The sequence below is a fragment of the Eriocheir sinensis genome, chromosome 2, assembly GCF_024679095.1.
Source record: "Eriocheir sinensis breed Jianghai 21 chromosome 2, ASM2467909v1, whole genome shotgun sequence".
In the NCBI taxonomy this organism is placed as follows: domain Eukaryota; kingdom Metazoa; phylum Arthropoda; class Malacostraca; order Decapoda; family Varunidae; genus Eriocheir; species Eriocheir sinensis.
The window spans coordinates 27,540,707-27,553,206 of NC_066510.1; the positions used below are offsets into that span (position 1 = coordinate 27,540,707).

General features: G+C 44.2%; 1 protein-coding gene across 1 annotated transcript in view; it reads right to left on the minus strand.

Moving 5' to 3' along the window:
• The window catches only part of LOC127001987 (uncharacterized), a 222,671-nt gene extending 215,404 nt beyond the window's left edge, over positions 1-7,267 (minus strand). Inside the window, exon 1 of the mRNA XM_050867302.1 lies at positions 6,540-7,267. Coding sequence (XP_050723259.1) covers positions 6,540-6,597 — 58 coding nt within the window. The 5' untranslated portion in view covers positions 6,598-7,267. The remainder of the gene's footprint in view (positions 1-6,539) is intronic.
• Positions 7,268-12,500: the final 5,233 nt, after the last annotated feature.

Consider the following 12,500-nt stretch of genomic DNA (forward strand, 5'->3'; position numbering starts at 1 on the left):
GGAGTGAATGGGAGGATGTGGATATAAGAGGGACAAGGGGGGTCGTTGAAGGGGTTTGGGATTGGTAAGAACTGCGGAGGGGGTAAAGGAGGAGGAGGAGGAGGAGTGAGTGAGGTATAGGAGGGATTGCCGAAAAGGGGGTCGAGGGAGGGACTTTGATCTTCCCGGAAAAAGGTGTGTATGTGCAAAGAGGGAGTCGGGGAGGGGGGGGACGCTCCACAGGAATGCCATGAAGTCGGGAATGTGAGAAAAAAACTTACTCTCTTGTCGTATATTTTCTTCAATTTACACGAGTCGGCACTGAGAGGAACTGCATTTATATCTTTATTTATTTATTTTTAGGTGTAGAGTTCTTTTCCCCGTCGTCTAAGTATGTGTGTACAAGGTCTTGGTACACGCACTTAAACTCAAACCCAGGATCGTACTCAGGTGGATCAAGGTGGAGGGATGGAGGGACGGGCTAAGAGAGAGAGGGAGAGGGAGGGAGAGGTGGATGGAGGGAAATAAGTGGAGGCGGTCATCGGTCTCTCTTTTTTCTCTCATCGAGCGCTCCGGAATTACTCTTGTCGCTCTCCGGTGCACTTTATAGCGTTAGAAAAACCCCGAGTATTTTTCGCTAACTCACTTTTTTCGGGTTCGTATATTGAGGAAAAAGTTACTAATTGAAATTACGAATGTATGTCGATAAGTTGTTAGCTGGTGTTAATTTTATTTTCGTGACGCTGTGGAAACTCTGAAATCCTCACTGTGGAAGGTTTGAAAAAGGACGGCGGGTATTTTTGGGAGCCCCCGGAACCCCACTGTTGTTTATAAAGGGCCATAAAAGTGCTAATGAAATCGAATTAATCGTATGGAAGGTAAATGACGCATCGAATAGCATAAAAAATAACCGGTTACCGCTTTTTCCCACTCCGTCGCTCTTTACCGCCCGTTACTAATATTGCCGAGTGTTGAAACGGAAGTAAAATCATTTTGATCTCAATAAAAGTTAAGGAAATCACTCACCATTGATTGCATATGGGAGTTCAATTAATAAACTAAACGAACTCTGACATACGAGGAAGAGAAAAGTAATCAACATCAACATCGTAAAGAATGATAAACAGTTTTCATGAATAACTGCCCGCGGGACGTTATAAAAAGGGAGGAGAAAGAAGAGAGTCGAGAGGAATAGTGAAAAGTCAACAGCAAGCGGCGCATCTCGTTAGTCAGCCGTTCCTTGTTTACATTCAATACCAAAACACGCGCTGACGTTGCTGGCGAGTGGCTGAGTGAGTCGCTGTTCTAATTCCTCAAAGTTCTCGAGTTCTGTGCCGGGGTGTAGAGTGGGTGTCCTGTTTTTCCCTCTATACCATGTTGAATTTAATTAAGAGCAGGAAGTGGCGTGGATAATAACCCTCCCTGTAATGAAGGAATCATCAATTAACATTCCTCAGCCGCGCGTCTGTCTCTGTGTGTGAGAGGCATCCCGCCCCGAAAACAGATCACTTTATTCGCCTACCCGATAATGCCATTAGTCCCTCGCGGGGGAATGTTCTCTGGCCCTTTTAAGTGCCCTCGAAATGCGGGGAATTACACTTGTTTTGTTGGCAGTTTAGTAAATCTTTAGCAGTCCGTTGCGCGCCGTCACTTGTCACGTAACCGAGTCCTCCTGCAGTAAAAAGGGGTCTTGTTTTAACGTGTAATCTGTAAGGGTCAGCAAGAGGAAGAGAAAAAAGAAAATCACGTGCCAGCAATGTTATCCAAGTAACAGCGCTTCCGAGACCTAATAAAGTTTGTAACCTCATAACTACGCGCACTTTCCATCCTGAGTGCGTGTATGACTTCTTGTTGAGCCACGCGCGAAGACTAACATAACCCACCAAGAAAAGACAAGACACCCGTGAATACAAGTGTTATGTCATCTTTTTCTAGCATACTCCGTGTCAACAGCAACGGACTCGGTAACCTTTTGAGGCGCTCGTTGGAGAGGCAAAAGGTGAAAATGTTTACGTGAACGTGTGTTGTCGACGTGCTGGAAATGTGAGACGAAGTGGAAATTAATTAATCTAGTTATGAGCTGGCAGGATCGATCAGTGTCCGGCGCCCCTGTCAAAAAGGAAAGCCCAGTCGGTGATGGGTAATGATGATACGTGTCGGTAAGTCGAACGAACCAAGGGAAAGAAAAATTAATATCTGATAGTCGGGTTATATCGAGACTAACAGTGGAAGGGCGTCCAGGTGGGTGGATGACGGAGGTATACATAGGTAGGTCGGTGGAAGAAGTGAGTGACATGGTGTAAAAAGTGGGTTCTAGTGAGTAAGTAAACTGGATGACTGTCTTTGATTTGGTTTGCTTGACAACTCTACTGCCTTTCTTGATGGATGAGTGTGGATGAATTGCTAAGGTGGCTGTCTAACTGTCTGGCAGCTCCTCTCTCTCTGGCTGACCATCAGACTGGCTAAAAATGTCATTGCAGGAGTCAGCGATGTATACGTGATAAGTAATGGACGAAATGGCTCCAACTGACAATTAACACGAGGAAAGGGAATGGACAGACAAGAGGGAGGGAGAGAGAGGTGGTGGAGGAGGAGGAGAGGGGGAGAGGAGGGTGTGAAGCGCGGCAAAAAGATAAAAAGAAGACTCCAGCCGGTCGCCGTGTTTGTAGTGTCGGTCATTATTCATCACGGCTGCTAATTCCGTTTCGTTCGTCGCCTCACACCTGCGCGAAGATCTCCCCGTCACGTTTGTTGTTCATTTGTCACGTTCAATCTCTGACGTCGCGGGTCACGTCGTTAATCCTGATCGCAGACTGGGAGAGGTTATTCATCAAGCGAACGTTACTCCAAGCACCCACACACACACACACACACACACACACACACACACACACACACGCACACGCACACACACACACACACACACATGCTCACATCTTAATGAAGAATTCTCGCAAATCCCATTAATTTGTATTTTTCCTCTTGTCTCTCTTGGTATCTCATTCTCATTCTCTCTCTCTCTCTTGGTATCTCTCTCTCTCTCTCTCTCTCTCTCTCTCTCTCTCTCTCTCTCTCTCTCTCTCTCTCTCTCTCTCTCTCTCTCTCTCTCTCTCTCTCTCTCTCTCTCTCTCTCTCTCTCTCTCTCTCTCTCTCTCTCTCTCTCTCTCTCTCTCTCTCTCTCTCTCTCTCTCTCTCTCTCTCTCTCTCTCTCTCTCTCTCTCTCTCTCTCTCTCTCTCTCTCTCTCTCTCTCTCTCTCTCTCTCTCTCTCTCTCTCTCTCTCTCTCTCTCATTATCTTCATTTAGTATTTGTCTTCATTTTTGTGCTTCATTTTGGCGTTAATTATGTTTCCTGTTTAATATTATAGCACTCCTTTTTAAAGCTGGTATTACTTACATTATTACTATTATTATTTTAGTAGTAAGTAGTAGTAGTAGTAGTAGTAGTAGTAGTGGTGTTTTTGTGGTTTTATACATTCCATTATCTTTGTTGGTGTAATTTTTTTAGATTAACATTTTTTTCCGCTGTTTTCTGCTCTGTTTTCTCACTAAAGTATTAATTTCTTCACACTCAGAGGCTTATTAAGTATATTTCTATTTTCCGTGCACGTTCTCTGCTACCTGATTATCGGCATACCACTTCTCTTTTAATCCTCTAACATCGAATTAATTTTGTATCTTTTTTTAGAGGGGGCGAAAATTATCAGAAGCTTCGCCGTTAGAAATTTCACTCCCCCTCAATCTTAGTATAATTTTATGCCGTCAATCTTTTTCTTTCCCTTTGTTCCTTCCTCTCTTCCATTCCTCACCACCTTTCGCTTTTTACTATATTTCCCTCCTTTTGTCCTCTCCTCTTTGCTTTCTTCTTTATTGTGGAGGAGGGAAAGAGAAAAGGGAGAGAGAGAGAGAGAGATAAAGAGAAAGAGAGACAGAGGAGGGAAGGTACCTCACTCAGTGTCTCCTTTTCTCTCTTTTTTTTCACATGCCATCAATCTCCTTCCTTTTTCCTCCCTTCTCCTAACATTGCACAACGTTTTATTCCACTTTTCTTCTCTTCCCTCTTCCCTTTATCACGGTCCTCTTCCTCCTCCTCCTCCTCTCTCTCCTTCTCCTCCTCCAACTCTCTTTATCCTCGCGTTCCGTCATCGTCATCTCTTTCTTCTACTATTTATCGATTTCCTGTACTCTCCTCCTCGTGGGTTGATGAAAATTAATTGCATGAAAAGTCTTCGATGAATATAAACGCTGAAGTGGAAAAAGGACAGGGAGCGGGTGGGGAGTAGGGCCGAAAACGCTGCGGAGGATTGCGACATAATTTTTCGTCCCCGTTGAAACAAATAGAAGAGCTTTAAATGCTCGGTTAATCGTCGATTGCGCCGGAGTTATCTTCATTGTTTGAGTATCGCCGATGCTAATGTCCGGGGAGTGCTGCAAAATATTAAAACGCTATGAATATCGCTTTTTATGCCCCGGCCCGTTTAGCGACGCCGTATATAAAAAAAAGAGAGGCGAGTGTTGCCGGCTTATCGATATTAGTTGTGTTCTTTTATCTTTGTTCATCATTCTTGTTGTTGTTATTGTTATTATTATTATCGCACGGATACCTCTTATCTACTGTTTATTCGCGTTTCACTTCGTATATAAAAAAGAAGTGTAGCATGCAATGTACCATGAGTTAGTATGAATGAAATATATAATGTTGTGTTGTAAATTTCTTTGTCAAGCGTATGTGTGATTGCAGCGTGATTCCCGAGCCAACTAGAAACACACGCGCACACACACACACACACACACACACACACACACACACACACACACACACACACACACACACACACACACACACACACACACACACACACACACACACACACACACACACACACACGGCACACACACACGTCGAAAAGAGCCGCGCAATTCCAGATTTAAGTATTTAAAGTAGAAGTTTTCAGCTCCTCTGCGCATTTACATTAATGATGCTCAAGACCCTTAGCTCGAGGATTCTGTTCGTATGCAAAAGGCGCACCTGCATACCTCGAGGCTCAGGTATACATGGCTGAGGCGGAAAATAAATCAGCGTTAAGAAAATCACATAATGATTGCTGAGTTACAGGCTTGTGTGATTATAGCCATGAATGTGTGTGTGTGTGTGTGTGTGTGTGTGTGTGTGTGTGTGTGTGTGTGTGTGTGTGTGTGTACGTGTGCGTGTGTGTGTGTGTGTGTATTTGCATATGAGAGACTGTCTTGTTATGATAGAACTTTCTATTTCAAAAAGTTTATTTGGAAATATGTACGTAAATACTTCACGTGTTTGCTTATATGTGTAAATCCCTGTGAAAATATGTAGCCATTTCCGCTGAATGCTTGATGTGTGTGTGTGTGTGTGTGTGTGTGTGTGTGTGTGTGTGTGTGTGTGTGTGTGTGTGTGTGTGTGTGTGTGTGTGTGTGTGTGTGTGTGTGTGTGTGTGTGTGTGTGTGTGTGTGTGTGTGTGTGTGTGAGCTGCGATGCTTGTGTGTGTGTGTGTGTGTGTGTGTGTGTGTGTGTGTGTGTGTGTGTGTGTGTGTGTGTGTGTGTGTGTGTGTGTGTGTGAGTGTGTGTCTGTCTGTCTGTCTGTCTGTCTGTCTGTCTGTCTGTCTGTCTGTGTGTGTGTGTGTGTGTGTGTGTGTGTGTGTGTGTGTGTGTGTGTGTGTGTGTGACCGCGCGTGCGTGCGTGCGTGTGTGTATGTGCACGTCTGCCTTTTATATGAAGACACATTTATGGATGGATGCATGTATGCATGCACGTACGTAAGGTTTCAGGCAGATATACGTATATTTTACCAGGTGGGAAAAAATAGCTAAATGCCGTCACAGGTAATCACGTTTCCCATTAGGGGGAAGAGGGAGCGGCAGGTGAGGGGGCGGGAATGGCAGGGCAGGGCAGGGCAGGTATGGCAGGGCAGGGATGAGATGGACAGGTAACAGGGCGCCGGGCGGTGATGGCAAAACTGGTACACTCCTGTTTATTCCCGTATCGTAGGTGAGGCTCATGTGTAAATATTCGTGAGTACCGAGAAAATTAATACATACGGCAGAGTAACGTATATAGATGTATCAGCTAATGCATGGAAGTCCAGTGTTTCCATGTATTTGTCCGTTTTCGGTATAAATAAATGTATAGACTATGCAGAACTGTGAGCGTCAGGAAGGGTGAGGGAGAAAAGCTGGAGAGAGGGGAGCTGAGTGCCTGGAAGTGGGAAAGGGAGGGGAGAGAAGAGGGGCGGGAGAAAAAAATTCTCAGTGGAAAGTATGAAGCGAAAGAGAAAAATGAGGAAGCGAATTCTAAAAAACAGCGAGAATAAAGGAAAAGTCATTTGCACGCAGAAAAATACGGGAGGAATAATGCTGAAAAGAGATGAGAATTGGGGATGGATTAAAAACGCTCATTAGGGTGAAAAATATTATGGGAAAGATCATGGTGGCGGGAGAGAGTAAATTGATTAGGGAAAGAGCGGAGCGGAAAAGCGAGAACAACCTGACGGCGGCGCAGAGGGAGGAACAGGTGAAACACTGACTTACCTGAAGGAAGGGCAAGGAGGAGGCCGAGGAGGACGAGGAGCTTGAGCGCCTTAGGCATCGTGTATTACGCCTTCGCCGGACAGACCATCGAACACTGAACCAACTTTAACTTTCCTTCCCCCCAACGCCCCTTTTCCGGCCCTCTCTCCTCCCTGCCTCGTCTCCTAGCGGCTAATTGTCACAGCCGGAGTCGCTCGGTTTCCATTTTACGATTAAAGTTTCTCGCAAGGGTGAGAGGAGAAAAAAGCTCATAAAAGTTTCTCAAGAAGGTTCAGACGAAGAAGGAGCAAGTGGAAGACAACAAGGAGGAGGAGGAGGTGGAGGAGGAGGAGGTGGAGGAGGGAGAGGAAGAGGAGGTGGGGCCTGGAGGGGGAGGGAGGTATAGAGTCCCTCTCCTCTTATATTCAATTCGACACTTGGAGTGGCCGCAAGCACACTGTATTCACACCACGGTCTCTTAAAAGTTCCAGAGAAGAGCACGAACAAGAAACGGTCTCGGTTCTCCTTGAAAACTGTTGAGATTCAGTTAATATCTCACTCGTCCGGCGGCACAGGGACCCGTACGGGGGGTGAGGATGTTTTGCGTTCATCCACGGGTTGCTGAGATAATCCAGCAGCAGCGGTAAGCGAGCGAGGGGCAGCAGCGCGCCAGCCGACCACCAGCTAGCGGAGGGTTGTGTTGGTAAACCTTCCCGAGCAGAGGACAGCTCGGCACTGGCTCTTGGGCGCGCTAGAACCCTGCCCACCGCGGCTGCCACGGGATGCAAGGTACCGCCTTCATTTTTTCCCCTTTTCTCTGTCTGTCTCTGCCTTGTTTCTTATCTGTCGTGTCTGTCTCTGCCTGTCTTTATGTGTGTCTGCTTATCTTTCTGTCTCTACTTGTCTCTTTCTCTGTCTGCCTGTCTGTATGTCTATCTTTGTCTCTATCTATCATCCTATCTGTCAATCTGTCTTTCTGTTTTTACCACAAATATTCCCTTGAGGCGAGAAAAATAACTTCTTTACCTTAGCGTACTTACAAGCGGTGCACTCAACACTACACAAATATAATCGCTCCAGCCTGCCCGTCCTTACCCCTCCTGCCCCGCTCCACCCACCCTAATGACTCTCCGGCTGCATGCTGTAAGCCTCATGGGACCTCGTATTAAATATCGTACTGAGGTTCATGTTTCGGTCCAGTTTTTACTTTTTTAAGCAAACTCGAGACCCGTCAATGGCGTGTTGGGTTTCAAGCATTGGAGGTGTACGATGTGTCGGGTGTCGCTGTGTACGCGGGGCAGGGGGGTTATGGTGTTGGGAGTGGTGATGCTGGTGGTAGTGAATGTTGTATGTTGGTATAGAATGGTGGTGATGGTCCATGGGTGGTTTGAGTATTGGTTCTTCAAGGCGGATTCAAGTTGTTACGCCTATATTTTTAAACGTTGTATTAATATTTAGTGACAATAATGTGGGTGATTTGTCTTATTTGATCCGTTTTTCAAGGCCTTGTTATTTGGTTTTCAGTATTTTTTAGATCACTCTTTCACGACTGAGCTTGTAAAATGTCGACTTAACTCTGAGAAAATCCAACACTTTTAACAAACTTCATTCCAAAAATCGAAATAAAAAGCCAAACAATCCATACAACTTAATATATTCTAATACCGCGATTAATAAATTTGGCGTAAATCTCTGCATGTCCGGTGGTTTTTAGTTACCTGTATAGTGCTGTTTTTTACAGCTAAAGAAACAGCTCAAGGGCAACAAAAAAAGATGTAAATAAATAAAAGCCCGCTAATCGCTGTTCCCACAAAGACAAAAGTAATGAGCGGCCAAAAGAGAGGTCAATTTCGGGAGGAGAGGAGTCTTGATGCACTCCTCTTGAAAGGTGTAGGTGTGTCTGCTGCCTTGTGTATGTGGGGCAGTAAGGAATATTACCCACATGCTGTCCAGGTATTCAATTAACCTTAACTTTGGTGACCTCAGCTAGGGGGAGCACTGGGAGCCACGCAATACTCATATATCACGGCACACCATAAATATACCTCACCATCTCTATTAACTGGCTAGGATCGACCACCAGGCCCCTCAGGAGAGTCCACAGAGGCTATGACCTGACCACCTAATACAAAGATAGATAGATTGATGGATAGATTGCTAGATAGGCAGAGAGAAAGAGAGGTGTAGATACTAAGACAGATGATAGCCAGAGTGAGAGAATCATACATACATACAGACAGGCAAACAGAGGAAGGCAAACATACAGACACACATACAAACAAACAGACGTAGAAACTAAGACAGAAGATAGCGAGAGGGAGATAATCATACATACATACAGACAGGCAAACAGATGAAGGCAAACAAACAGACACACATACAAACAAACAGACGTAGAAACTAAGACAGAAGATAGCGAGAGTGAGATAATCATACATACATACAGACAGGCAAACAGAGGAAGGCAAACAAACAGACACACATACAGACAGACACAGATGTCCAAGAGCGTTCCGTCTCGGGTCACACTGCGAGGATTAAATTGCAGATGAATAGCCGGCCATTATACGTGCGTCGCGAGGCCGCCCCAGCCCCGCCGCTCGCCTGAAACACTAAAGCAAACAAGACATCAAATCAGACTAATCGTCGTCAAGGTAGTCAGTTTAATTAAAGCAAACATCACTGCAGAATAAATAATCGGGACGGACATTACAGAAACTAGCGCAACGTGGGGGCCCAGCGAAACGTTATAGAAGATTAAACATTCAAGAAAACAGTTTAATCAAAGCAAACATTGCGCCAGAATATATAATTGGTAGGGGCGCCGCTGCAGCTAAACAAATATGGAAGCAAAATATGATGCTAAAGAATATCAAGCATGGAAGCTAAACAAACGAAATGAAGTAGAGGGTACGGAATGGCAGTCTTAATAACGTTTTTACATAATAAGAGCCTGAAAGAAAGCACGGTTAACAGTAATTTCAGCAGAAACAGCAATTATCATAAGCAACAATAATAACAACAGAAAATACAATAACAAGCAATAACAAATGAAGCAACAATAAGAGACACGTGCGTAGCCAAATCAAAACACGAAACCTGGTAATAATTGACTCGCTTTGAAACCCAGATTTGAAAAATTATACAGCTACGAATAGATTGTTGCTCTTTAGATAAACATGTAAAGTTGAAATTAAAAGATATCTACCGGCACTGAATGCTATTATAATGATTCCTAGCATTGGTCCCTCCATCCTATGATCACATTATAATGAGCAGGAATCATGTTCATAATTCACTGAGCATCTTCATAAAGCTTGTCAGTATATGTACATCACCATAAATATATGCTGTGGCATACTCCTTAATCATCTTATGATAGCATTTTTCATTTTCTTTGAATGTCATAGATGTCATGCGCCCATTTTCACCAAAAAATTCAACCAAGTTCCTACTAGAATTTCGTAAATTGAAAATTCTACTCCGTGTTTCCGCAAGCCACTCTCAGTTCTGCATCTCCAATAAATGCATTATCGCTCTCAATCTCTTTTTGTTCATCGCCTTGTGTCCTTCCTCACCTCCCTGAGTCCTTCAACATCCCATCTGATATTCGACAGCTCCTCCATTCTTGCAAACATTTCAGCATCCGTTATCCAATTCCTTGTAGTGTAGGTGCAAAGGTTTAGTAACCAATGGTGGCCTGGACCATTAACCAGTCCATTGAACAATTCTTGCCACTCTACTATAGAATGGATACCAGGATGTCAGAATCTTGTCAGAGGAGGAGGACAAATATGCTTCAAGGGGTGAGAAACTTGTCGCATGAGGATAGACTGAAGCATTTATATAAAAGAAACAGGTAGGACACGTAGCAATGGGTTTAAGTTTGATAATTTCAGTTTCAACAAAGACATAGGCAAGAACTGGTTTACCAATAGAGTGGTTGATGAGTGGAACAGACTTGGCAGTCATGTTGTAAGTGCCGTTACCATAGATACATTCAAGAAGAGGTTGGATAAATTCATGGATAGTGAGGTGAGGTGTGGTTAGGCTTACAGGAGCTGCCTTGTATAGGCCAACCGGCTTCTTACAGACTCCTTACGTACTTTTGTTCTTATGTAACCCGGATATTCTTTGTGCCCCTTGTTCCGGAGTGTGTGTGACCGCAACGTTGCTGGCTATAAGGGTCCGTTGATTGAAACTTTGGATCGTCATTGGGTGGGGGAAACAATCATTTCCTTAATTGGCTTATGGCATTATGATGGGGAGCACTCTTACTAAGTATGCTACTAGTAGGCACTTATAGTACCGCTGCACTTGTTTGCCCTGGCCTATCTAGGTCGCTGTAGCACGGACGTTTGTTCACCACATCAAGGCAGTGCTTCAAGAACAGGAAGAAGGAAATATGTACAATAAATACCTCGAGCTACGGTTCCTTTCAGCAATGGATTTTACGTTTATTACGAAACATTCACAAAGGAACAGCTTTAGCATAAGTAGAGCAGAGACTATAAAAAACGCCACCGGGATATAAAACAGTCATTAACAGTAAAACTACTTCCTCGCACTCTGCCACCTCGTACCTTCGTGTCCGGGGCTGAAAGTCTACTTCTATACATTGCCTCAGTATTGAGTTCCCTGCCCGGCATCCATCATCACAGATCTCAAGCATTAGGGACGCACACGCACCTACAACAGCTAATGGTTGATAAGTAATGGTCGGTAAGCATGCAGCTGTCGGGCATTTTTCAGAGACGATAGCGTGAACTACATAAGAGGACTCCTTGAACCGCGCGTGTACATGGGAATCAGAAGAAGTAAATGTGTGTAAGGTATGATAAACTCCTCTTTCTTAGATGGGGGAATATTTCTGTTTTTTCCTTTTATTTTCAGTTAGAAGGAGGAACGTCTGGTTATAAGTGCGTAGCAGACAGAATTAGTTTGAAGTGTGTTTTTTTCTCTCATTATTTCAGTGTTAGGAAACGTGCGCTATAAGATATCACGTGGTTATTAGTTTCCATTGCTAGTACGTTCCATCAAACTAATTGCACCAGAAGCCATGTACTAACTTGTGATGTTCTTGCTGTTGTTGTTTAAGCCGAAGTTCAGGTAATAACACTTAAGAATGATAATGATGGCAATAGTAATAGTAATGATAATAAGAAAAATAATAGTGAGCAAGAAATTCCCCTCCTGAATAATGGTTTCTTTGGCTCATCCTGAAGGAGGTGTGAGTGATGAAGGCGCTGGACCACGCTTCCCCCGGGGTTGCGAGGACCATGGGGAGGTGCAGCCGGCGGGATCAAACACACACACACACACACACACACACACACACACACACACACACACACACACACACACACACACACGACGCAATGTTTTCTTTTGCCTCTTCCTCTTGAGCTGAGTCTGGTCTTGGCCTTGATCCTCTTCCTTTTTTTTTTTTTTACCTATTTTTGGTGCGTATTCCCCTTCTCTTTTTTTTGTCATCGGTCTTCCTTCGTCCTTCCTTTTCCCTCCGTCTGTTTGTTTCGTGTTGTCTTCTATAAGAACATAACATAAGAACGCAGGAGTCTGCAAGAGGCCGGTAGGCCTGTACGAGGCAGCTCCTTTGACCCTAAGCTCCCGTGTATCTAACCCCACCTAATATCGCTGTCCATGAATTTATCTAGTCTATTTTTGAATGTGACAATTGTATTGGCACTCACCACATGACTGCTAAGCCTATTCCACTCATCCACCACCCTATTAGTAAACCAATTTTTGCCTATGTCCCTGTTGAATCTGAATTTATCCAATTTAAACCCGTTACTTCGTGTCCTACCCGGTTCTCTTACCAACAAAACCTTATGAATGTCTCCCTTATTAAAGCCCTTCATCCATTTATAAACCTCGATCATGTCTCCACGCACCCTTCGCCTTTCTAGAGAATGCAAGTTTAACTGTTTGAGTCTTTCCTCGTATGGCAAGTTTCTCAAC